Raw genomic sequence first — 27,830 nt, 5'->3', positions numbered from 1 at the left:
CACACACGCGTCGGACCTGATGCCACCAACCGGCTGGAGGCCACCTCACATCTGGCCGCATCTGGGGGAGAATTACGTTCTCTGCCTGCGAACCATTAACACCATTAGCATTACTGAGGGAGCCGCGCCGGTAACAGACACGTCCACCCGAGAGCTGCTGGTGTCACCGGCTTCGTCACCGGCATGATCCTGGCAAGATGACGCCGAATCTGCACCTCCCGTCCCCGGTCAGGCCACAACATGCCGCCAAGATGGTTGAGGATTGGTCAGCAGCGGCCGAGGCTGTCCCAGCATGCACTGCAGCATGCACTGCAGCATGCACTGCAGCATGCGGCGCGAAGCCTTGTCAGCGACAGGCAGGGAGGCCGCGGTGAGCGGGGACGGGGGCGGAGCTGGCGGGCGTGTGGAACGCGGATTATTTACATGCCAGTGGCGGATGGTTGACTGCCGCGGTGAAGATTGATGGCAGCAGTTATTCCATCACTTGCAGCTTCCAAGTAATCATGGGCTCTTCTGTTCTTCTGCCTCTCGCACACAGGAACGTGGGACTAGACGCAACTGCCCTCAACCATCGTAACCTCAGAGTAACGAGAGTGGGCGGAGGAGACAGGAAGATGGAGGAGCTTCTCCTCAGCAGCCCCCCATGCCCGGGTGTGCTCTGAATCCGATGAGCGGGATCACTGCGCCAGCTGATCGTATCTTCAGATCAAGTCCAGATTGCCTGGCTGCATGTGGGACGCATTTCCACAAATCCTAATAAACTTTCCTCAGCAGATCAGAGGGGGTCCTGGGCACCAGCCTCACCCCCCCGGTGGCTCCAGAACCTGCCACATGCAGCCAGGTTTCAGATGGAGGAATCATCTGGCCGTTCCAATTCTTTCACAATTAATCACACATCAACACAACAGTTTTTTTGAGTGACGTCATTGTGATTCGCAGCACACGGTGACACGGTGAAACGTGGTGAGCAGTGGGCACCATGACAGGCGCCCGGGGACCTTCATCAAGGGGACCTCAGTGGCACCTTGGCGGATAACCAGCAGCCAGCAGCCACTTCCTGGTTCTACCTGGTTATTTCTGTAGATCCTGAAGATATCACATCCAGATCATCTGGTCTCATGGGCCACCTTCAGAATGGTGACACTGAGGTGGTGGTGGCATGTAGAGTCAGACCACAGAGAGAGAGCGAGAGAGAGAGAGAGAGAGAGAGAGAGAGATGAAAAGGTTTCATGGAGAGAAGAAAGTTCTCTGTTATTGAATTAGAGATGAGAGCTTCTGTCCATTCTTCTCTCGTCTCAGTTGAATCGGCATCATGTGACTGCGGCTTCATCCATGGCTTCCTGGACAGGTGACGTACACCCTGGTCGGGGCTTCTTCTGCGCGGTGTTGGGGGGTAATGAGGGCCGCTGGCCTGTTTACGGATCGGGGCCGTGATGTGAAGCAGAGATTCGGTTTCACATGAGAACATCTTTTCCAGAGGCCATGTTGCCCAACACACACACACTCACACACACACACACACACACACACACACACACAGATGAAAAAGGCAATAACATCTCGTCTGGAGGCGGGGCTCGTTTTTAATGGTCGTATTAAGTGTGCAGTTTTATTAGTCCAAAGTCTTTTGTGTTAAATTAAAAAGATCCAAAAACAAGCAGCTGGTCTTCCTGCTTCCGGTCCGTTCCTCCGCCCGGCTTCCCGCCCGAACAATGCGGCGGATTGTAAAGTGCAGCCACGCCGCATTAACCCCGTCAGACGCCAACAGCCTGGAGCTCCACCAGCAGGGACCTGCAGCTCAATCCCTCCTTTATACCCGGACATGATAACCGGGATTTTATCATCGTCACCAACAACATGCACATTAATCCTGAGTCCATGACAGCTGCCCTTCATCCACCCCTGACCCCTGACCCCTGACCCTGATAATAAGATGGGAGAGTGAAACGTGTATTGGATTAGATTTTTAATAAAACTGTCTTCATGGGAACAGGGTCGGTTCACCAGCTTCTCTGCCCGTGCCACAGATATGTATTTATATATTTGTGTTTTATTAAAATGCCACACTCAATAAATTGGAGTTTTTATTGAAGACGGGTGTGAGGGGAAACGTTCAATCTCCTGCCAGAAAAGTGACATGTTAATAAGTCGTAATTGTGTGTGTGTGTGTGTGTGTGTGTGTGTGTGTGTTTGTGTGTGAGAGAGAGATGCATGGTTCACATAATAAAACAATGACATGAAACATGAATGGAGGAGGTTCTCTCTTCTCTTGTAGAATCTCCCTGGATTCCTGCCCTGACCAGAGGAGCAGATGTGGGCTGGAACTGCTCCTCCCAGCCTGGAACCAGGACCTGCTGCAGGAGACCAACGGACAGAATATTCATACAATATGGCGATCATAACTGATATCTGATTAGCTGGGAGCGAGCTTGATTTTTATCAGTCCTGGCCTGGATACACGATCACTGCAGGATCTTCCTTTTTAATCAACCAATCAGAAAGCAGGAAAGTGTAGGGTGTAGGGTGGTAGTAGTCTAGTGGGTGAGACACTCGCCTATGAACCAGAAGACCCAGGTTCTCTGCTTGGAATCTGGTACTGGGGGTTCTAGCAGGGCGGGAGTCGTGATTTACCGTGTCAACATCAGACTGGACTGGAATGTCCTCATGTCCTCCTGTCCTCATGTCCTCATGTCCCTGTGGAACAGTGAACTGTTCTGAGTCAGAACACACAACCTTGACAGCATCCGGGTCCAGAGCCGAAACATACGCTGGACTTCCCATCCAATCAGGACGCAGCAGTGAGCGGGTTGCTGGGACGACATAAATACACACACATAAATACACACACACACACACACAAACATACATAAATACACATACACATACACAAATATACATAAATACACACACAAACATACACAAACATACATAAATACACACACACATACACAAATATACATAAATACACACACAGTGTGGCAAGAACACTCCCACTGGCCTACCTGGGTGACATGGCCACGCCCACCTCGGGCCTCTGGTGACCTCATTGCTGAATTATTCATGTCGCCACTGACGGTTTTTCCCATTAATTGCAGATCGTTTCAGTGATTTTCTCCCACCATCTCCCGTCCATCTCAGCATGCTGAATCGTTTAAACATAATTCAGCGTGGAGCATCTCAAAACACACACACACACACACACAGTACAACACAATCCTACAGTACACACACACACACAGTACAACACAATCCTACAGTACACACACACACAGTACAACACAATCCTACAGTACACACACACACCTACACACAGTACAACACAATCCTACAGTACACACACACACCTACACACACAGTACAACACAATCCTACAGTACACACACACACACACACACAGTACAACACAATCCTACAGTACACACACACACCCACACACACAGTACAACACAATCCTACAGTACACACACACACCTACACACACAGTACAACACAATCCTACAGTACACACACACACAGTACAACACAATCCTACAGTACACACACAGTACAACACAATCCTACAGTACACACACACACACACACACAGTACAACACAATCCTACAGTACACACACACACACACACACACACACACAGTACAACACAATCCTACAGTACACACACACACACACAGTACAACACAATCCTACAGTACACACACAGTACAACACAATCCTACAGTACACACACACACACACAGTACAACACAATCCTACAGTACACACACACACACACACACAGTACAACACAATCCTACAGTACACACACACACACAGTACAACACAATCCTACAGTACACACACACACACAGTACAACACAATCCTACAGTACACACACACACCTACACACACAGTACAACACAATCCTACAGTGCACACACACACAGTACAACACAATCCTACAGTACACACACACACACAGTACAACACAATCCTACAGTACACACACACACCTACACACACAGTACAACACAATCCTACAGTGCACACACACACAGTACAACACAATCCTACAGTACACACACAAACACACACAGTACAACACAATCCTACAGTACACACACAAACACACACAGTACAACACAATCCTACAGTACACACACACACACACACAGTACAACACAATCCTACAGTACACACACACACACAGTACAACACAATCCTACAGTACACACACACACCTACACACACAGTACAACACAATCCTACAGTGCACACACACACAGTACAACACAATCCTACAGTACACACACACACACAGTACAACACAATCCTACAGTACACACACACACACAGTACAACACAATCCTACAGTACACACACAAACACACACAGTACAACACAATCCTACAGTACACACACACACACACACACACAGTACACACACAATCCTACAGTACACACACACACACAGTACAACTCAATCCTACAGTACACACACACACACACACAGTACAACACAATCCTACAGTACACACACACACCTACACACACAGTACAACACAATCCTACAGTACACACACACACAGTACAACACAATCCTACAGTACACACACACACACACACACACACAGTACAACACAGTCCTACAGTACACACACACACAGTACAACACAATCCTACAGTACACACACACACCTACACACACAGTACAACACAATCCTACAGGACACACACAAAGACCGTACAACACATTCCTACAGTACACACACACACAGTACAACACAATCCTACAGTACACACACACACAGTACAACACAATCCTACAGTACACACACACACACACAGTACAACACAATCCTACAGTACACACACAGACAGTACAACACAATCCTACAGTACACACACACATAGTACAACACAATCCTACAGTACACACACACAGTACAACACAATCCTACAGTACACACACACACACAGTACAAAACAATCCTACAGTACACACACACACACACACACATACACACAGTACAACACAATCCTACAGTACACACACACACACACACAGCACAACACAATCCTACAGTACACACACACACAGTACAACAAAATCCTACAGTACACACACACACACACACAGTACAACACAATCCTACAGTACACACACACACACAGTACAACACAATCCTACAGTACACACACACACACAGTACAACACAATCCTACAGTACACACACACACACAGTACAACACAATCCTACAGTACACTCACACACACACAGTACACGCTAGAAACACGCTAGAACTGCAATCAACCAACTACAAAAGATACATAAATAATTATTACATTTGCTCAATTCACGTTTTATAATATTTAATGATAAATATCTATAATAAATTCGTTAGTTTTGTTGTAGAATTACGGTGATTTTTATTTTATTGTCACATGGGAGTAAAATCTCCGCGAGAATCCTGGATCTGGAGGCAAGAACGTCGTGCAGATTCGGAATTTAACTCCCATGAAACGTGCCGTTTATTAAAAATTAGACGGATTTCGATCGAATTAAGACCGTTCATGTCGCAATCCGATCATAATGAAAATTATTATAATTATTTATTATTTATTTGTTCGTGCAACAAAACCAATTTAATAATAAACAAATAAACGGATTATAATTACACGTGAATTTAAGATATTAATGGATAATAATTACTAGTCATTATACATTATTATTGTATTATTATTATTATACTGGTATTATCTGGCATGAAATGAAAGGCTCTGCGTGAATTCTCCCCGTTTCCTTTAATAACGACACACTCATTAGAATTATAATGATTTACAATCAACTGCATATTTCACAAAGAAAACAGTCCATTTATATGTGAATATTTAAAATATAAAATTCAAGCAGAGAAATTAAAAATCATTTTGAAATGTAAATTTATGGTCAGCGCGCTTTTATCAGATTTTCGAGGGGAAAAAAAGTAAATTCATTTCAACAAAAAAAAAAAAATAATGAACAGTAATAAATAATAATGATGCTGCCTGGGTGGTTTAAAGTTGAATGAAATTGTGTTCCGGTATGAATATTAAAAAGTGTGATTATTAGTAAAGATCAGGTGACGCGCGTCACTCCTCTAATCACATTAATGTCATGAGTTAAATCCCCGCCAATTTTACACAGCGCGCGGCTCGGACCTCCACCCCTTCAGTCCGGACAGGAGAGAAGAAGGAGAGAAGGAGAGAAGAAGGAGAGAAGGAGAGAAGAAGGAGAGAAGGAGAACGAGAAGAACGAGAGAATAAAAGAAGGAGAAGAAGAAGGAGAGAAGAAAAGAAGGAGAATGAGAAGGAGAGAGTAAAAGAAGAGAAGGAAAGAAGGTGAAGGAGGAGAAGAATAGAAGGAGGAGAAGAGAAGGAGAGAAGGAGGAGAAGAGAAGGAGGAGAGTTCTGCGCTGCACCTCCTCACCATCGTTTTAAAGGCTTTCTGGAAAACATCTGAAACGTTTTCTAACCAAACGCAGCTGCTCGGCGGTGTGTGTGTGTGTGTGTGTGTGTGTGAGAGTGTGTGTGAGTGTGTGTGCGAGTGTGAGTGTGTACGGACCCCTCGGTCCCTCTCCTCTCCACCGAGCCTCCGCGGCGCGGTTTTAGGGATGAACGCCGAGACGTGCGTGTCATACTGCGACATGGCGGCCATGGAGCCGTTTTACGGCCCCGACCAGCACTTCCTCGGCGCCAAAGGTCACGGTTACGGCGACAAGCCGCGCGGCGCGTTCCCGACAGACTGCCACGCGCTCTTCCTGCAGCGGGGCGCGTGCACGAGCCCGGCGCTCGAGAGCAAAGTGCACGCGGACGGCGGCGGCGGCGGCGGCGGCGCGCTCGGACCCTGTTACGGTGAGTTTACTTCTACCGTCCTTCAATTAAACGTTCTATCGCACCGAAATTAAGAAGTCAATTACGTCGCGCGCTGCCGATTCTAAAAAAAAAAGGGTTTTATGCTTCATTTCAAATCACAGAAAACTGCGTTTAATCTGCAGATAAAAGCAGAATAAAGATGGGGGTAGAAGACAGGAAGGGGGGATTTTCGGTGCGTCTGGACAATTTCGCGCTTTCTGTTAATAGGAGCTGAATAAATGATGATCATGATTGTAAAATTGGAAGAAGGGTAATAACTGTATTTAAGGGGAAATTGAATACCAGTCTGCTGTACTTTCAGGCGGCAAAATCTAAATTCTGGAAAAAAAATTTTTTTACTAAAGAATCGTTTAATTATTGAGCCTTTTGGAAAGATCCACGAAACAAATTATGAACAGATCATTCAGCCGCTTTGAATAATTCACGGTAGGTTCTAGTTTTTACTTTTTATTTAAAATGATTTTCATAAAAACGAATTGTAACGAAATGTCGTCCTTCGCCCCGATCATATTTAATAAAAGTGGCATATTAAACATGTGTTTATGTGAAATGTGACCATGATGTTGATTATAATTATTTGCTTGATTTGCCGCGTTTTGCGCGCGCTGGAGGTCAGGGGTCACGGCCATTTAAAAATCTGGGGAGAATGAGGTAGAAGTTTTCTGCAAGATGAAGCTCCTCTCCTGACTTCAGGCTGGACATGTTCATCGTGACTGAGCCGGTCAGGGACGAGCTGGTGTCCCCTGTTGTCCTGCGATGGAACAGGGTCAAGTTGTGAGGAAGTGACGTCACCCTCGTCACCTGTGGCCAGCGGTGATGACACTGACCTTCGGTGGTTTCGTTTGTGTCAGTCTGACACTGAGCTGTCTGTGTGTCACATGTTCACTTCAGGAACGGGCCCTCTTCTTCTTCTTCTTCTTCTTCTTCTTCTTCATCTTCTTCTTTTTCTTCTGCTGGATATATTGAGATAAAAATTATGATTATAATTGTAATATTGGAAGAAGGGTAATAACTGTATTTAAGGGGAAATTTAATACCAGTCTGCTGTACAGATGTTCCCAAAACCAAACTTTCACTTCAGCCAGAAATCCCCCAGCAGTCGGACAAAATCTACATTCTGGAAAAATTACTAATAAATCAAAGAAAAAACACGACCGTTTTATTAGTTGTAAAAATCCATGAAACAAATACGAGCAAATTCCTGACACTCCTGCTGTGTTCAGTGTGGAGCGCTGGCGGGGCGTATGTGTGTGTGTGTGTGTGTGTGTAAGTCTATTTATGTGTGGGTATTTGTGTGTGCATGTGTTTGTATGTATGTGTGTGGGTATGCGGGTATGCATGTATGTGTGTGTGTGTGTATGTATTAGAGTGTGTGTGTATTTGAGTGCGTGTGTGTATGTATTAGTGTGTGTGGGTGTGTGTTTATGTGTGTACGTGTGTATTAGTGTATGTGTGTATGTATTAGTGTGTGTGTATTAGTGTGTGTGGGTGTGTGTTTGTGTGTGTATGTATGTATGTGTGTATTTGTGTGTGTGTGTGTGTGTGTGTATGTATGTGTGTATTAGTGTGTGTGTGTAAGTGTGTATGTATTAGTGTGTGTGTCTGTGTGTATGTATTAGTGTGTGTGTGTATTTGAGTGTGTGTGGGTGTGTGTTTGTGTGTGTATGTATGTATGTGTGTATTTGTGTGTGTATGTATTAGTGTGTGTGGGTGTGTTTGTGTATGTGTGTGTATGTATGTATGTGTGTATTTGTGTGTGTGTGTGTGTGTGTGTGTGTGTGTGTATGTATGTGTGTATTTGTGTGTGTGTGTATTAGTGTGTGTGTGTATGTATTAGTGTGTGTGTCTGTGTGTATGTATTAGTGTGTGTGTGTGTGTTTGTGTGTGTGTGGGTGTGTATTTGTGTGTGTGTGTGTGTGTATGTATGTGTGTATTTGTGTGTGTGTGTGTGTGTGTATGTATGTGTGTGTGTATATTAGTGTGTGTGTGTGTGAGGCGGTTCTGCTCGTCCGTGTCTTGATTGACAGTGTAATTAAGGCCGCGTCCTGACGACCTCGTTAGTGGTAATGAATGGTGTGGGCGGGGCTGCAGGCCATGTGAAGCTTGTGTAGTACTGTGCGCTGGTGGTTAGTTTGTTACATATGTAGTGTGTGTGTGCGTATGTGTGTGTTCGTGTTGTGGTTGCCTGGTAACGCAGCTCGTGCTGAGAGTCCAGCGCCGCGGTAGAAGATCTCTGAAGTTCTTACGTCAACATGCATGTGTTTTCCTCAAACAAGGACTTGCGGCTTTTCTCCTGCTGTACTTCAGGCCGTGTGTGTGTGTGTGTGTGTGTGTGTGTGTGTGGTGTAACAGGGTTAAAGGTTGAAAGCTTATGCTCCACCCCTACGCCCAGCATGAAAGAAACTAAAAACCAAAAGTCTTCAATTCTGTCAAACATTTCATCCCACAGAAACGTCATGGGTCTCACACACACACACACCACACACACACACACACACACACACACACCACACACACCTCATAAACATTCTGCCCATCTCAGAGCATGATTAAGCCGGACAGCGATAATGGAAGTCAGACTGGGCGGGCCCCTGAGGGCCTGAGACTGGCCTGTATCTGGACAGGTTCCTGACGTGGGCAGAGGTGACAGGGACGTGGGATCGTCTTTCCCAGGAAGCTCTGGGATTTACATCAGTCTCCAGATGAGGTTCCACTCGGATCAATACTGGAGAAGGAGGAGCAGAGCGAGGAACCCAGCGAGGAACCCAGCAAAGAGCCTGAACTCTTGTGATTCAATTCTCTGAAGCTTCAAGCAGCCACCGAGCCGCTGGTACTCTTCACCTGGACCTGAGGATCTAATAAACTGAGGTATGAAGGTATGTGGAGTGGAGTTGTAAGCTATGGTGTAAGCTATTGTAGATGCCACCAGCGTGTGTGAACAGAACGTGGCCCGGCAGCATGAATACTTCTTCTTCGTTGCTGTTCCATGGGCTGGTTTTCCTTCACTTGGGTTTTGTGCGCATTGCTTCTTCTTCATATTCATGGCTGGTCTGTAGACCACGGTTGTGAGATGATCAGATTGACCTGTTCACCGTGAAGGTCTCCGTATGAAGAAGGAGTTAAAAAGCGGAGCTGCCTGCCGTCTGCTTGTTTTCTCGGCCTTTCATCCTGACGTTCCACAGCTCCTCATCTCGGGTCCTAAACGCCACCCGGGAGACGCCCCGCCCCGCCCTGCCCCGCCCGGCCCTGGAAGATGATGTTGCCCGAGTATCCCGGCCCACCTGATACGAGACGCGTCTTCCTGCTGCGTGCGGAGAGACGACCCCGCCCACCGGTCACTTTCTGCAGGAGACGAGTTGTGATTTACGACGCGCCGGCGCTCTGGAGAAAAGAGCTTTTTTCTTCTCAGCTGGGTTTCTTCACAGCGCCCTGGAATCAGATCTTCTCAGCTTTCTCCCACGCTGGAGCCCCGCCCGGTCCAAGCCCGTTTCCACTCGTCTGCCTGCAACTTCGACTCCTTTGAAGGCGAAGCCCTCCGTCTGGCTGGGGCCGAGGGAACAAACCCCGCGTCATTACGGCTCCGCCCGCTTTCAGCTACATGTCACCGCGTCCCTCCGAACATCCCCACATCTCCACATCCGTCCCTCCAGTCGTCCTGCATTTACATTTACATTTACAGTATTTACCAGACGCCCTTATCCAGAGCGACTTACAATCAGTAGTTACAGGGACAGTCCCCCCCTGGAGACACTCAGGGTTAAGTGTCCTGCTCAGGGACACGATGGTAGTAAGTGGGGTTTGAACCTGGGTCTTCTGGTACGTAGGCGAGTGTGTTACCCGCTAGGCTATTACCACCCAAACTTACAGTCAGTAGTTACAGGGACAGTCCCCCCCTGGAGACACTCAGGGTTACAGTCAGTAGTTACAGGGACAGTCCCCCCCTGGAGACACTCAGGGTTAGTCAGTATTTACAGGGACAGTCCCCCCCTGGAGACACTCGGGGTTACAGTCAGTGGTTACAGGGACAGTCCCCCCTGGAGACACTCAGGGTTAAGTGTCTTGCTCAGGGACACGATGGTAGTAAGTGGGGTTTGAACCTGGGTCTTCTGGTTCATAGGCGAGTGTGTTACACGCTAGGCTACTACCACCCTCCACTGGAATATTTCTCCCATTAACCCCGTGGGCCCTAATTTACCGCCTTTCTTTAATACGGCCACACATCGCCCCGCCCCGCCCGCCCCGCCCCGCCCGCCCGCCGGCCCCACCGCCACTCAGGCTGCACTTTCATGTGTTTCCCCCCGTTTTTAACGAGGACCTGCGAGCCCCCCACTGCTGTAAAGGCTTGACCCCACTAACTCGTCATGGCTACACCAATAAGGCGGGTGGAGCAGGGACCCCGGCGCGGGCGTGGCTCCTGTAAAAAACTGGTTTTACGAGCCCCCCTCGTCTCTCCAGGCAGGTGTCAATCCATCCAGGTTCAATAGTCAATTAGTCCCCGTCTTCACCCAGTGACGACCCCGCCAGGCTGGTCACCCAGTCCACCGCCGTCGGGCCCCCGACTCCAGGCGGCTCCGGCGGGCGCAGAAGAGAAGGAACGTTCTACGTCTGGTTAAATGAGAAACATGCGCGTGGCGTGAGATGGCGGCAGAACGGGCCGAGGGACGGAGGTCCCCCCCTCCAGGAGCCGAGATCTGAGGCGGAGAAGGTTCTGGAAGAACATCTGTTCCTTTGAGATCCCTCACCAGGCATCATGGTGGATTAAAACGACGCAGAATTCCTGCAAATCAGACCAGATCAATCGCTGATTCTCGGAGGAAAATCATGACACAGAAATGTCCCAACATCTCAAAACGTCACAGCAAAGCCACGAAACACCGAAAGCAGAAACGCCACGACAGTAATAATAATATGGAGGGTGTGAAGAATGTGGAGATGAAACCTCCCAGCATCATCAACACAGATGAAGAGTCTCACACGCACAGAAAGTCCGGTCCTGACAGACCCCATTAGCCGCGATGTGTGAGCAGGTCCGGTTTCAGGTCCATGTGTTCGAGTCGGCGGGGGTCGTCACGCTCGTCCATCATGGCCAGCGTGGTGCTGCACGGTCGGAGTCCTCCAATCAAAGCCTGCGCCAAGCCGGGGGGTGGGCGGGGCCTGTCACAGCACCCAGCGTTGAGAAGCCCCGACTGATTTCTGTCGCTGCTGACGTCCAACCGCCTGACAGCCCCCCGGTGGCATCAGGTGACCCCCCACCAGCCACAAAATATTGACTCTGGAGTGAGCGTGGCAGCGGGTCGGGACCGAAGCTGCGTGGGAACCAGCGTGCCACTGGGCCAACGGGCGGAGTCCGTACTGTGGGAGCACCCACAGTACAATCAATAACTTCATACGTCATGTACCAAAAAAGTGTCATTCAGATCAAATTCATCACAGAAAAGCAGGGAAACAAGGACCAGACAAAAGGACTCGATTCTGATTGGCTGCTGAAATTAATACCTTAATACTTCATGTTCGCACTGTTCTAAATCTGCCGGGCCGGGCTTTATGAGGACATTACCCTACATGGCAGTGCGTGTGATCAGCTCTAATGTGCAAAGATTCAGTGTGAGAAGATCAGACCTCCACACACCCCAGAATAGACCCGTCTGCGAGAACCTGGGAGACGAGAACCAGCCTTCACCATGACCTCACACCCAGCCAGGCCCAGGGAGACAAGATCCTGCTCCAACCTCCACCCTCACCTCACACCCAGCCAGGCCCAGGGAGACAAGAACCTGCACCAACCTCCATCATGACCTCACACCCAGCCAGGCCCAGGGAGACAAGAACCTGCACCAACCTCCACCCTCACCTCACACCCAGCCAGGCCCAGGGACACAAGATCCTGCTCCAACCTCCACCCTCACCTCACACCCAGCCAGGCCCAGGGAGACAAGAACCTGCACCAACCTCCATCATGACCTCACACCCAGCCAGGCCCAGGGAGACAAGATCCTGCTCCAACCTCCACCCTCACCTCACACCCAGCCAGGCCCAGGGAGACAAGAACCTGCACCAACCTCCATCATGACCTCACACCCAGCCAGGCCCAGGGAGACAAGAACCTGCACCAACCTCCACCCTCACCTCACACCCAGCCAGGCCCAGGGACACAAGATCCTGCTCCAACCTCCACCCTCACCTCACACCCAGCCAGGCCCAGGGAGACAAGAACCTGCACCAACCTCCATCATGACCTCACACCCAGCCAGGCCCAGGGAGATGAGAACCTTCTCCAACCTCCATCAGGACCTCACACCCAGCCAGGCCCAGGGAGACAAGAACCTGCACCAACCTCCACCCTCACCTCACACCCAGCCAGGCCCAGGAAGACAAGAACCTGCACCAACCTCCACCCTCACCTCACACCCAGCCAGGCCCAGGGAGACAAGAACCTGCACCAACCTCCATCATGACCTCACACCCAGCCAGGCCCAGGGAGACAAGAACCTGCACCAACCTCCACCCTCACCTCACACCCAGCCAGGCCCAGGGAGATGAGAACCTTCTCCAACCTCCATCATGACCTCACATCATCACCCAGCCAGGCCCAGGGAGACAAGAACCTGCACCAACCTCCACCCTCACCTCACACCCAGCCAGGCCCAGGGAGATGAGAACCTGCACCAACCTCCACCCTCACCTCACACCCAGCCAGGCCCAGGGAGACAAGAACCTGCTCCAACCTCCACCCTCACCTCACACCCAGCCAGGCCCAGGGAGACAAGAACCTGCACCAACCTCCACCCTCACCTCACACCCAGCCAGGCCCAGGGAGACAAGAACCTGCACCAACCTCCATCATGACCTCACACCCAGCCAGGCCCGGGGAGACAAGAACCTGCACCAACCTCCACCCTCACCTCACACCCAGCCAGGCCCAGGGAGATGAGAACCTTCTCCAACCTCCATCATGACCTCACATCATCACCCAGCCAGGCCCAGGGACCAGGAGTCCAGAACTGCAGTGAGTGCAGAAATAGAGATGCGATCGTATGGTGTTCTACAAGTTCTTCCTGAAGGACAGGATGACGGACCACGAGTCACCAGAAGATCCAGACGGGCGTAATGTCACAACTCCCCTGGTCCTCTACAATTATCTCTTCATTTGTATTAAACACCGTTAGAAACGACCCATCAGACGTTCAGGTTTTCAGAGGTTTTTTTAAACAGCAGTGTGTGTGTTTATGTATATGTGTGTGAGTGTGTGTGTGACTGAGTATGTGTGTGTGAGTGTGTGCGTGTGTTTGTTCTAGAAAAATGATCCCACATTCATGTCACAGGTCAGTCTGGATTCGTTACCACTTTGCACCCACCCTCTTACACACACGCACACACACAAACACACACACAAACACACACACGCAGGCGAAGTGAACCTGTAATTGTCGATCAGTCTGTAATTATATCTGGTGTCGGTTCCTCATGAGTCAGTGATTTTGAAATTGGCCGGCTGGACCGAACCCAAACAAACACAGAAACACACACACACACACACACACACACACACACACACTCACACACACACAGAAACACACACACACACACACACTCACACACACACACAGAAACACACACACACCACTCACACACACACAGAAACACACACACACACACACAAACACACACACACACACTCACACCACACACAGAAACACACACAACACTCACACACACACATACAACACAACACAAACACACACACACATACACACACCCATAAACACACACACACACCACACACATAAACACACACACACACACTCACACACACACATAAAACACACACACACACACACACACACACACACACACTCACACACACACACAAACACACACACACACACTCACACCACACCTAAACACAACACACACACTCACACACACACAGAACCACACACACACACATCAAACCCACACACTCACACACACCACACTCCACACACCAAACACACACACACCCACACACACTCACACACCACACACAACACCACCTCACACCTCACACCCACACATAAACACACACCCACACCCACACACCCCACCCCCAAAACACACACCCCACACCACACACACACTCACACACACACATAAACACACACACACACACACACCACCCACACACCACACACTACACACACATAAACACACACACACATACACACCCACAGAAACACACACACACACACACACAGAAACACACACACACACACACACTCACACACACACATAACACACACACACACACACAGAACATACACACACACACACACTCACACACACACATAAACACACACACACACACACTCACACACACACATAAACACACACACACACACAACACTGAGCCTGAATGGTGGTGACCTGACGGAATAAAAACGGCCATGCAGCCGCTCCGTCGTGCCTGCAGGGCGGCGCCGTGCGGCGGGTGAAGTGCCCCGCCTCCACCATCGCCATCCTGCTCGCCGTCAGTTCCACCTTCTCCACCAGGAACAGATCTGAGCGCAGAACCTCACTGTCCCGCCACAGAGCGAGAGACCAAATGCATGAACTTGAGTAGAAACAGAGCTGCAGATCTAAACACGACGGACTTGATTCCACGTTCGTTTAAACGTTCGTTCGGCCTCCCGGCTAAAAGCCAATAAGAAGCGAATGTTTAAATGGTGCGACGTTGGTGTGTGTGCAGGTAAAGACGGCTCGGGCCTGGCGGACTCGGACCTCCCCCCGAACCCGGACCCGGCGGCCATGGACGGCAGCTACCTCAGCGTGAAGGAGGCGGGCGCCAAGGAGCGGGCCGGCGGCGAGATGTCCAGCCCGCTGGACAAGGGCGAGGCCGAGAGCAACAAGGGCAAGAAGCGGCGCAACCGCACCACCTTCACCAGCTACCAGCTGGAGGAGCTGGAGAAGGTCTTCCAGAAGACCCACTACCCCGACGTGTACGCCCGCGAGCAGCTGGCCCTCCGGACGGACCTCACCGAGGCCCGGGTGCAGGTAACGTGCCGAGAGGACAGCTGGTCCCCCTGAGCGGACCGACTCGTCCCTAATCCGCACATGACTACTGGCGCATTCCTCACACACGCACACACACACACACTTTCCCCGCCATCCGTCCTGTTTGTCTTTCATTAGCAGCAGACTCTGATAAGAGCGTCTCTGTGGACCCAGGCTGGGGGACGCTGGGAGGAGGAGGAGGAGATAGGCTTCGTCTCCTGGTTGTTAATACATCAGCATTGTGTCACAAAGTGCTCATCTCTGTCAGGGAATGAGGTGGGAATTCTGGGAACGTTTGGCAGGACGTAACTGTCCAATTTTCCCGCACTGTGTACGAACCGGAGGACTTTAAATGATCCGGAATGAGGGCTGTCAATCAAGCGTACAGGCTCCTCCCTCCCATCACACGCCAAGGAACAGTTCCTCCCCTCCCCTCCCCTGTTTTATTCCGCTGGTTTCTGGGAACGCTGTGAAATTATCACTCGGGAATCTGGGGTCGGCGTGACCGCAAAAAAAAAAGAAAAAACGAGGCACGAAACCCCGAAAAAGTCCAGACGGCGGCCGCCAGGACCTCAGGAGCCGCTTGTAAAACTCGTTTCAAAGGGAGGAAGTGGGTTTCACTGCCACTCGCCCGCTCTGCAGATACTTCTGACAGGTCAGAGGTCGGGAGCGCGGGAGGAACATCCTGCCGGTGTCTGGTCTACCTGGGTCCCTCCCCCACGCCGCAGCCGGACCATCCCGCCGCTCTCAGGACGCCATCGCGTTCTGCTTCTAAAATTAAACAATTTTCCTGTCTAAAGCCGGGCGAAGGAAAAAGCGGCCACAAAAATAGGTTTATTTGATTGACAGCAGAGTCGAATTATCAACCCTCAAAGCCGGCTGGGACTTCAAAGCCCGTCCAGCCCCCAGCAGTGTCCCCCTGAACATAAATAAAGTCCCGTAATAAGCCCGTAAGCCGCTTTAGATGTCAGCGTCTTTACCCATTACTACCTCGCCAAGCAGATGTTGGACAACTCCGAGCGACCAGCGGTTCTCTCAGGCCCGCGCGAGTGTGTGTGTGTGTGTGTGTGTGTGTGTGTAAAAGCAGCACGTTTGACCAGGTTTAGGTGACTTGGTCGTTCCAGCTAAACCAGCCGGTTTAAACGATCGACATTGTAATCCAGGTCCGAGGAGACTCTGGTCTGGTGTTGGGTTTTTAACCGATGAGAAGGACCTGGATCTTCTGATTGGTCTGTCTGGGCCGTGTGTGTGTGTGTGTGTGTGTGTGTGTGTGTCTGGCAGTATTTACTCTCTCTGGTGGCATTTTAAACATGATAATGCTTCATAAACAGCAATTTGGGGCTCAGATGTCAGCAGGCATTACGCCGCTCTTTCGTCACCAGAAAATGGCCCCGGTCCCGCGCCGGGAAGCGCCCGCGAGGACCTTCTTTCCCACATTGTCTGCATTAGGAGCGGGCGGCGGCCCCATCTCGACGTCCCCGTTCTCTCGTTTCACCCGCTCCACCCCGGCTCCGCCCTCGCGGCCGCCAGGGCCTGTCAGGGCCCGTCAGCCCTGAAAGGCGATCCGTCCCCGAGCTCGCGCCGCACGACCTGTCCCGGCAGACGCCTGACCCCGAGCAGCGGGCGGCCGAGACTCTGAAGATGTGTGTGACTCTCTCTCTCTCTCTCTCTCTCTCTCTCTCTCTCGGCCTCAGGTGTGGTTCCAGAACCGGCGGGCGAAGTGGAGGAAGCGCGAGCGCTTCGGCCAGATCCAGCAGGTGCGGACGCACTTCTCCAGCGCGTACGAGCTGCCGCTGCTGACGCGGCCGGAGAGCTACGCCCAGGTAGGCGGGGCCCGGGAATCCGCCGTCTGGATGTGGAGATAAGGAGCGAGGCGCTGGGGCCGCGGGAGACCTCCTCTCCCCCGCGGTGGGGTCAGGCCGGGGGCGTTGGCGAGGGGGCCACGCCCTCGCGGGACGCCGTCCAATCCCCCGGATTTATTATGAATCTGCGGAGGGGTCGGAGGTCGCGGCCAGGCTCCGGGGGGAGCGTTGCTGCAGCTGTGGAATGTGGCTGCGCTCACATCTGGGGCGCCCCCCCGGCCCAACCCCGAGAGAGGCTTTCATCTTCCTTCACACACACACACACACACACACACACACTTCCATCCCGACAGCAGCAGCCATCACTCATCCTCTCGCTGATAGAGATGGAGACGGCGGTCACGTGACTAGACCGAATCACACCGCCGTCGTCCATTTCATGCAGCTTGAAGGTCTTATCAAGGGGCCAGTGGGGGCCCAGCGGTTAAGGAAGTGGTGCCACTGAGGTCCCCTTGATGAAGGTCCTGTCCCCACACACTGCTCCCCGGGCACCTGTCATGGTGCCCACTGCTCACTCAGGGTGATGGTTAAATGCAGAGGACAAATTTCACTGTGTGCACCGTGTGCTGTGCTGCTGTGTATCACGTGTGACAATCACTTCACTCAATCAAATTTCCTCTAGAATTAGGAGACACGGCGACCCCGTCGTACCTGGAACTCACCGGCATGTTTGAATGTGTGTGTAACGTGACGTGTGTGTGTTTCAGATCCAGAACCCGTCGTGGATCAGCGGCAGCAGCGCGGCGTCCCCTGTCCCCGGCTGCGTGGTGCCGTGTGACACGGTCACTTCCTGCATGACCTCGCACCCCCACGCCACCGGCGGCGTCTCCGACTTCCTGGGCGTGTCCGGCCCCGGCGGCCACATGGGCCAGGGCGGCATGGGCGGCCTGTTCGGGAGTCCCGGCATGGGCACGCCGGGCATCAACGGGTACGAGCTGAACATGGAGCCCGACCGCAAGAGTTCCAGCATCGCCAGCCTGCGGATGAAGGCCAAGGAGCACAGCGCCGCCATCTCCTGGGCAACATGATGCCCCGGCGGCCAGCCGCTCCGCCCCCTCCCCGTCCACGCCCCTAAATCGCCCAGCCAGCCAATCAGAGAGGAGGATTTCTACTGAATCAAACCAGCGTTCAACATCCGCAGGTGGCCGTGACAGATTTCACCGCCGTAGCGACCTGGCACCTCCCACAATGTGTGTGTGTGTGTGTGTGTGTGTGTGTGTGTGTGTGTGTCAACAGGGTTAATAAAACCCAGGAATCATCTCCTGAAACCCCCACACCCATCACCTGAGACAGTCCCCAAACTGTCACCCCCCTTTTCAGGCCCAGAGACACACACACACACACACACACACACACTTCACCGCCAGCAAGGAACAATCATCTGAAAATTAGCCAATAAGAAGGGGTGTGGAACCTCTGCAGCCAATCAGAATCGTTGTTCATTTACGTACCCGGGAGACCTGAAAACGAGGTCTGGATCCAGAGAACTCGTACCGAACCGGACTAAATGCAGCTGCTTCGTCCTTCAAACCCCCACAACGAACCCCAAATCCCCCCCGCCCTGCCAAGGTGACAGAAATACCAGGCGTGTTCCGGAACCATCCGGCCCGCGCCCGAGGCCTGCTGAAGACAAAGCTGTTTTAAATTTAGAGGCGAACCCGATACGGCTGCACCGGTATCTGCGGCCAGTCCGAATTTCTCGGCGTGGAGACGCGGACCGGGAGGAAAAGGGGGTGAATCTCGTTCTGCAGAGGGACACCGTCAAGGTGAGGGGTGGGAGGGGCCTGGCGGAGGTCGCGCCGAGGTCGCCGTGGCTCCTCTTGTTCCGGTGTTCCGGGAAAGGACGGCGCGCGCAGCTGTGCCGAGCGAAAACAAACACGCCTCACACATGCTTCCCCTCAGCTGTCACAGCTCCTCTTTCAAAGTCCCACGATGCACCGGGGCTCCTGCCACCGACAGTGGCCCCGGTCCGGGGCGGGGCCGCATTTTTTAATTAACGGCGCGACAGCCGGAGGATGAGAAGTGTGTGTGTGTGTGTGTGTGTGTGTGCGCGTGTGTGTGCGGTGTCTAAATTCAGCACCACACCCTACTGACTGGTAGGTGAAGATGGAGAGTGGTAACCGTGGCAACGCCACACCTCTTCAGCAGGAGGACGGTGGGCATTTTCGAGGGAAGGCAGGACTGGGCGAGGAGCAGGGCGGCGGCGGCGGCCGAACCCGCAGGGGATGATGGGATGCGCCCCCCCCCACGCCTGAATACTACTGAAGCTGGCCAATCACAGGCCGCGGAGGCCGAGCGTGCTGATTTTCGAGTGTGCATGTGTGCATTTTGAGTTCTGCTTTCCCAGCGTTCACAGGGCAGAAGCAGCTGGAGTTTAACACTAAAAATAACTAATATGTTGTAAAGTTTTATTGCATCTTTGTAAGAAATGTAAAATGATGTTGTGCGAAAGTTTATATTTCGTTCCTTTTCGCCGCTTTTAAAACAAGTTACTCCTGCGTTTGTTGGGTTTGGTCTTTCAGCTGTAAGTTATTGAACGTACGTCCTCACACCTCCTGAAGGAGCTGTCCCAGAATCCCGTGCAGGTGGACGCCACTGCAGTTACCATCACAAAGGCTTTGTGTGTGTGTGTGTGTGTGTGTGTGAGGTATTATTTCCTTGTTCTGTAATAAAATAAAATGAATTCAGGTTCCTGTGTTGCGTGTGACTTCTGGTTGGTGGGCGGGGCCACATGGTCATCTGGAAAGGGGGAGGCAGCTTACTGGTGAAATGGGAGCAACTGAGAATCTGCACTAATTGAAATGGACGAAAATACTAAGCAGGGTGATTTAAAGTGTTGACCCTGAAGAGGGAGGATTAGGGTGCTTTAGGAACAGGTGACGGGCAGAGAACACACACACACACACACACACAGTCCCTCCAACCTCAGGAAATACAGAACCAACGCCAACGACAGGCAGTAAAAATGTAAACTTTTTTTTTTTTATTTCAGATCTTATGTTCTCCAATAGCATATAAACACACACACACACACACACACACGAAAGGCTGCTTTTAAAAGCACGAGCGTTAAGTGTGTGTGGGGGGGTTAAGAGGGCTAGAGATGGTCTGCGTGTGTGTGTGTGTGTGTGTGAGAGAGAGAGAGAGAGAGACTGATAATAAATGACTCGCTCAGGCCCGACATGAAGTGGCTGTTAACGCACAACCCCAGACCCACAAGAGACACGTTACACCCACAATTTATTACACACGTTCTGAACAGAAACAATAAAAAATAAAATAGATTAATAAAACCTGTAACTCCGACACTGCATGGAATGAGACCACAGCAGGATTTAAAAAAAACATTTGTTAAAAAAAAAACAAAAAAAAACAGCTCGTCTCACACGCGCGCACACACACACACACACACACACACACACACACACAGAGAGAGAGAGATGTGTAGAGCACATACGTTTATAAAAATAGCCAGCATGATAGAATAGTAGTGAAATGCCAGGTGAGACTTGGAACATTTACAGACAGAACATCTCACCGCTAAATCTCTCACACACACACACACACACACACACACACGCACATATATAATATGGTTCTACAGTTTTATCACTATTTACAGCGGACAGCGCGCACGCAGGCAGGTGTGTGTGTGTGTGTGTGTGTGTAAAACTCCTGCTTCAATCGGCAACCGGCACTTCGCGATTCATGCCGAAGTGGCGGCTGCACAGAGGACCGAGCTCCAGACTCCGGCCAGCGTCGGGGACACGGTGGGCGGGGCTGAGCGCCGCCGGTCACAGGCTGCCGATGTTGGGGAAGCTCTTCAGCTTCTCCGGGAAGTCGTCCTTGTACAGGACCGGGTCGGCGCGGTGCTCCACCACCTTCAGGGGCATGGTACCGAACACGGTGGCAAATTTATTGATGCACTCTGACCTGCAGGGGACGGAAGTGGGACGCTTTGTTAAAGACACGCTGCGGCTCAGTGTCCAACATTGTCCAAAGGTTGTGAATGAGAGCGTGAATACCTCTCCACCATATGGGTCTGATCCAGGGACAGTCCATCAATGGCAGTGCACTCAGGACACTTAAACTTCTTCCGTGGGGTCACCTGGACGTAACCATGGAAACGAGAAGTTAGACTCAAACCAGTGGCGATACAAACATAAGCACACACACACAGTGCGAGATCAGCTCTGGCGTCACGCAACACGGGGACAGGCGCTGGACGTAGGACAGCAGAATAACAACACTGCACCTTTATAGGGGCTTTGCCTGTTATGTTGGCCACCAAAAAGTTCATGGCGATGTCCTCGCAGTTCATGTGGGCGTCCACCCAGTTCTTGATGTCCCCGGGCATCTTGTAGGTGTACAGGTAGTTGAAGTACTGCAGCAGAGGGACGACACGGAGCCAGGAAACGACGGGGACTTTACACTCAGCTGGCAGGACTCATCTCAGACTTGGTACACTAGACCGAGTTCGTACCTTGTGGTAGAATGCAGCACCGGTGAGGACCATGGACACCTCGTTGGTCCATTCAGACTCATATTTCCACTTCCCCATTTCATGGTCCCAGAGGTGCAGCCGGCCAGGATACCCGACCAACCGGTCAGGGAACTCCCGCCACACCTACACACACAACCAACACACCGGGCCACACCGGGCATTCAGTCATCTATGGAGAACCATGCGCCGTTCCGGAGGCCCAACGTTGCTAAATGATGTAAGTGGGCGTGGTTACCTCATATCCAAACTGCAGCTCGTCCGACGTCAGCATGATGATGTCATCGTCGATGGCCAGAACCGCCTCGGTCTCGATCTCGTCAAAAGGGAAGAAGCGGTTGCTGAGTTTGTTCTCTTTGGTTCTCACAACTTTTAGCGGCACCGCCACCTTCGGCCACAGGGACTCTGAAAAGGAGGAAGAGAGGGATCTTTCTAGTCCACGTTCTCCACGTTCCCCACTGGGAACATGTTCCCGAACAGTACACCCCCCCCCTGACCTTCAGGAGGACTCTTGTTCTGGTTGTTCCACACCACCAGCAGCTTGGCGAGGCTGGGGACTTTGGAGATCTCGGTGATGACCCTGAAGAGGCTCTCCACCCGGTCGTAGGTGAGGACCACCGCCGTGAAGCCGGGCGAGCGTGGAGGGATCAGCGGCAGGAACAGGGGGTTGTTCACACTCGCCCACTTCTGCACGACACACACACAAACACACACACACACACACCAGCAAGTATTAGTTCCACCTCCACCCACATGCAGATGCTCCACCTGGATCTCTTCTCCCACGGTGAGGAGAGGAACCGGAAACAAGGACGCCGGACAGCAGCATCTGCTGAGCGGGTGGAGGTGGAACCGTTGGCTGAATAAAAAGCTTCCTTATCGTCTCATAGCTTCATTCCATCTTTTCCCAGTTAACTTTTATATCTGAAGTTGATTAGAACCTCCTTCCTCAGGACGGGGGGAGGAGGAGCACCAACATCTGTTATCCACCAAACATCACAATCAGGCCGATCGCGGGTTCTACACTGGGCCGTCCCCCGAGGCAGAGGAAGAGGAGCGAAACCCAACCCGACCACACACTCTCCTACGCTGCGACCATTTTACCGCACAGGCACCGGCGAACGTGAGGAACGGAGCAGCCACCTGATCTAGAGATCAAGATCACATCACAGCAGGAACACGAAGGTCATCATGAACAGCCGTGGTACGACCCTGAACATACCAGCCCGCCATGAACATGCCGAACACGTTTACTACATTTACAGCATTTACCAGACCCCCTTATCCAGTAGTTATAGGGACAGTCCCCCCTGGAGACACTCAGGGTTAAGTGTCTTGCTCAGGGACACGATGGTAGTAAGTGGGGTTTGAACCTGGGTCTTCTGGTTCATAGTCGAGTGTGTTACCCACTAGACTACTACCACCCAGTAGTTACAGGGACAGTCCCCCCCTGGAGACACTCAGGGTTAAGTGTCCTGCTCAGGGACACGATGGTAGTAAGTGGGGTTTGAACCTGGGTCTTCTGGTTCATAGTCGAGTGTGTTACCCACTAGACTACTACCACCCAGTAGTTACAGGGACAGTCCCCCCCTGGAGACACTCAGGGTTAAGTGTCTTGCTCAGGGACACGATGGTAGTAAGTGGGGTTTGAACCTGGGTCTTCTGGTTCATAGTCGAGTGTGTTACCCACTAGACTACTACCACCCAGTAGTTACAGGGACAGTCCCCCCCTGGAGACACTCAGGGTTAAGTGTCTTGCTCAGGGACACGATGGTAGTAAGTGGGGTTTGAACCTGGGTCTTCTGGTTCATAGTCGAGTGTGTTACCCACTAGGCTACTACCATGAAGAACCGGTCTCGCGGGGTCTACAAGAGCTTTCAGTCCTAAAAACAATGAAAAGTGAAAGTGACCTTGATCACGGGGACCTCAGTGGCATCTTGGCAGCTCGGCCTGCACCGTACCTCCTCCCATACAGACCCAGGATGGCCGAGTGGTCGCAGTCTCCCCTGGAGGCGTGGGTTCGAATCCCACTTCTGACAGATGGCGGGGACCCATAATCGGATCCGCCGAGGTGCCACTGAGGTCCCCTTGATGAAGGTACCGTCCCCATACACTGATGGTTAAATACAGAGGACACCGCGTGCTGCGCTGCAAGATGGGACAAGATGATTCCTCAGGGCCACTTTTACTGGGGATTTGTCTTCTGTACCTGAGCAGCAGCTTCTCAGGCAGACCCCGCCCACAAACCTGCTTCCAATTAGGTCCTGCCGACACACACGCCGCCCCAAAGAAAAGTGTGAGAGGGAGATGACAGAAGCGCGTTTGATTTATTTAGTCCTGTTCCAGGGGCTCACGCTGCACACGTTCGAGGTGGGATTTCACCTCTGCGGGGGTCAGAGGTCAAACTCACAGCACCATTAACCCTCTCGCGGGCGCCGGTCAGAGCGAGGGAGCGCGAGAAGGGCCGCGCGGAGGCGCGACGGCGGCGGGTGGAGGATTCGGGTCAGCTGACCGCGGCGTGCGCACGTGAAGGGGCGGGGCATCGCGCTGGCCAGTAGGAGGGCGGCGTCGGGCAGCGTAGCGGCGCTGTGGTTCGGGGAACTTGTCAAGAGTCGACGGACACACACATAGCCAAAGACAGGGAGGAACGGTTTCTGGAAGAGATTTATGGAGCCCAGGAGAAGACTGTGTCATGTCTGCCACCAGTGTGTGTGTGTGTGTGTGTGTGTGTGTGTGTGTATACATGAGCTTTTAAATCAAGCCATCCAGTCTCATGCACCAGCACCAGATGAGCATTTTACTACATGTGTGTTGCTTTAGTTACAAAATGTAACTTGCTTTCGTTTTTCCATATTTCTCGTGTGTGTGTGTGTGTGTGTGTGTGACCATACCACAGCTGGAGGGTTGTTCCACTGCTCGTAGGTACGTGCAGCGTATGGGTAGATCCGGTCGTTGATGACCTGCAGCGTCGTCATGCCGATGGCTTTCATGGAGCTGAAGTACGCCTCCCAGAACCACCGCGCCTGAAACACACACACACACACACACACACACACTTTACATGGTGTGTACATGAGGCGTTCTGGCTCAGAGATGTTTATAAGAACATATCAGGTACCGGGTTCTACCATCAGAACCCCCGACACCCACCCAGCATTCTGCTGCAGACTCGGGCGGTAGGAAGTCAGGTCTGACCTCTGAACTTTACTTCTGTCCACATTTTACACCTTTTCCACAGCGCCCCACCACTGTACAGGCGCTGAGCGCGCTTCACATGGTCCACAGGGGGACGCCCCCACTCCCGCGGCAGACCAGGAACGTCTCAGGGGGACCGGAGGCTCGTAAATCACACGCCGATGAAAGATTCCCATCCACCGACAACCACACCCGCCACGCCCCCGCCTCCTCCAGAGCGGGGAAGAATTTTTATGAGGCGAGAGGAGATGGAACCTTCTCGTCTCCGCCCTCCTCCCGGTCCTGACGTAGCTGTGGAGTCGCTCCAGCTGCTGCACCGCGCTGACTCTGCAGGAAAGGCCTCGCTCGCATCATCTCCACCCATACGCTGGCGCCCCCCGCTGGTTTCAGACATGAACCGCGCAGGACGGGACACGGGTTCAAAGCGGAGGTGCCGAGGGAGGGTGGGGCGGCGTCCAGATGTGAGGTGGTGCAGAGTGACGGGCGAAGCGGCACCTCATAAATCTCAAAGTGTCCGTGTGTGAATCCTGCCTCCACCGACACTCTTCACACTCACACACACACCTCACATTCCACACTAGTGCCGAGACCATGTGACCACAACTACATTATACACTGCCTCGGGGGTCACGACCCCTCAACCTTTAACCCTCATCCATAAACATTTACATTTACAGCAATTACCAGACGCCCTTATCCAGAGCGACTTACAATCAGTAGTTACAGGGACAGTCCCCCCCTGGAGACACTCAGGGTTAAGTGTCCTGCTCAGGGACACGATGGTAGTAAGTGGGGTTTGAACCTGAGTCTTCTGGTTCATAGTCGAGTGTGTTACCCGCTAGGACACTACCACCCTACCCCATAAACACGGGAGCAGCGGGCAGCAAATACACTGCAGCTGCATTACACGGCGAGGGAGGGGCCGCCTAACGACGACGCCGGCGAGGGAGGGGCCGCCTAACGACGACGCCGGCGAGGGAGGGGCCGCCTAACGACGACGCCGGCGAGGGAGGGGCCGCCTAACGCCGACGCCGGCGAGGGAGGGGCCGCCTAACGCCGACGCGGGAGGGGCCGCCTAACGACGACGCCGGCGAGGGAGGGGCCGCCTAACGACGACGCCGGCGAGGGAGGGGCCGCCTAACGACGACGCCGGCGGCGAGGAGGGGCCGCCTAACGACGACGCCGGCGAGGGAGGGGCCGCCTAACGACGACGCCGGCGGCGAGGGAGGGGCCGCCTAACGACGACGCCGGCGGCGAGGGAGGGGCCGCCTAACGACGACGCCGGCGGCGGCCGCAAGGCAGGGGCCCGGAACGACGACGTAACGGCGACGACACCCGCGAGGCAGGGGCCCGTAATTAATGGAGCGTGTGTGTGTGTGTGTAAACCTCACCTGCCTCTGCATCTCCTCCACCTGTCGGTGAGGGATGCTCTTCAGAATGGAGTACATCTCAGGCAGCTTCTCCTCTGGGATCACCACAGACGCCCTATAAACACACACAGTGGGACTTTACAGTAGTGCAAGTTTCCTGCACAATCCCACATGAAGGTGTCAGAGGCGAAAACGGTACGTTACCGCTTCCAGTCCAGGACTTCAGAGAAGGGCAGTATGTAGGAATCGGCCATGATGACCGGAACACAGCCCGCCTGCAGGACGTCACTGAGAACTGCCTGGCCCAGCCGAGCCCCGCGCAGAACCACGCAGAACGAAGAATCCTGCGTGGAGAGGGAACGTCTGTGAACTTTCCAACACACCGAAACACTCAAGACGTCCCGGAGAATTCCTTCCCATTCCTCTGATCTCATCCCCGTCTCTCGTTCGTTCACCACTTGGCCCCTCCCACTCGTCAGTCACGCTCGCCCGAGGAGCCCAGATGTGCGAGTGTGTGTCTGCGCAGCTGGATGATAAGCAGGCTTCCTGTCTAGACAGGATCCATCAGCATGAGCCCACACCCAGACTTTGTTATTGTTTGTGTATTTGTAAGTAAATGAGTCCTCCGTTCATCTTAAAAGTGTGTGTGTGTGTTTTCATCCTATTTCTGGTGACATGGTGATAATCACTAATTATAGGAAAATCATCAATGATCGGCAGACAGATGGCAGGACCAGGGCGGTTATCCCACTGTCCACGTGTACCAATCAATTACATGACCGTCCTGAAAGTGAAGTGGTTGTCATTGTGAGACACTGCAGCACAGCACACGGTGCACACAGTGAAATGTGTCCACTGTATTGAACCGTCACCCTGAGTGAGCAGTGGGCAGCCATGACAGGCGCTGGGGAGCAGTGTGTGGGGAGTTCGCTCAGTGGCACCTCGGCGGATCGGGATTCGAACCGGCAACCATCTGAT

At 52.3% G+C, this 27,830-nt stretch overlaps 3 protein-coding genes and 1 long non-coding RNA gene across 4 annotated transcripts; 2 read left to right on the top strand and 2 right to left on the bottom strand.

Moving 5' to 3' along the window:
* The first annotated feature begins 6,176 nt into the window (after window positions 1-6,176).
* Window positions 6,177-20,285, top strand: alx4a (ALX homeobox 4a). Its single transcript, XM_028968106.1, has 4 exons — window positions 6,177-6,873; window positions 15,620-15,924; window positions 17,619-17,747; window positions 18,494-20,285. Exons 1-4 carry the CDS (start codon window positions 6,633-6,635, stop codon window positions 18,812-18,814), a joined length of 996 nt encoding a protein of 331 aa, XP_028823939.1. The 5' UTR covers window positions 6,177-6,632; the 3' UTR covers window positions 18,815-20,285.
* Window positions 6,974-8,118, bottom strand: LOC114781731 (uncharacterized). The gene is made up of 3 exons (XR_003747706.1): window positions 7,932-8,118; window positions 7,722-7,847; window positions 6,974-7,645 (listed from the first exon to the last, which is right to left on the bottom strand). It is a non-coding gene; the product is annotated as an uncharacterized LOC114781731 (long non-coding RNA).
* On the top strand, window positions 12,531-14,489 carry LOC114781730 (extensin-like). The gene is made up of 2 exons (XM_028968107.1): window positions 12,531-12,595; window positions 12,871-14,489. The coding sequence occupies exon 2, from the start codon at window positions 12,961-12,963 to the stop codon at window positions 13,432-13,434; it is 474 nt and encodes a 157-aa protein (XP_028823940.1). The 5' UTR covers window positions 12,531-12,595; window positions 12,871-12,960; the 3' UTR covers window positions 13,435-14,489.
* A 722-nt stretch (window positions 20,286-21,007) lies between the features above and the next one.
* Window positions 21,008-27,753, bottom strand: ext2 (exostosin glycosyltransferase 2). The gene is made up of 9 exons (XM_028968089.1): window positions 27,057-27,753; window positions 26,874-26,967; window positions 25,179-25,310; window positions 22,785-22,974; window positions 22,526-22,692; window positions 22,270-22,413; window positions 22,042-22,170; window positions 21,812-21,894; window positions 21,008-21,719 (listed from the first exon to the last, which is right to left on the bottom strand). Exons 1-9 carry the CDS (start codon window positions 27,284-27,286, stop codon window positions 21,581-21,583), a joined length of 1,308 nt encoding a protein of 435 aa, XP_028823922.1. The 5' UTR covers window positions 27,287-27,753; the 3' UTR covers window positions 21,008-21,580.
* Between the last annotated feature and the right edge of the window lie 77 nt (window positions 27,754-27,830).

This window comes from Denticeps clupeoides, unplaced genomic scaffold (genome assembly GCF_900700375.1).
Source record: "Denticeps clupeoides unplaced genomic scaffold, fDenClu1.1, whole genome shotgun sequence".
NCBI lineage: Eukaryota > Metazoa > Chordata > Actinopteri > Clupeiformes > Denticipitidae > Denticeps > Denticeps clupeoides.
Note: the sequence above shows the minus strand (reverse complement) of the source record. Positions and strands in the feature narration are given on the sequence as shown.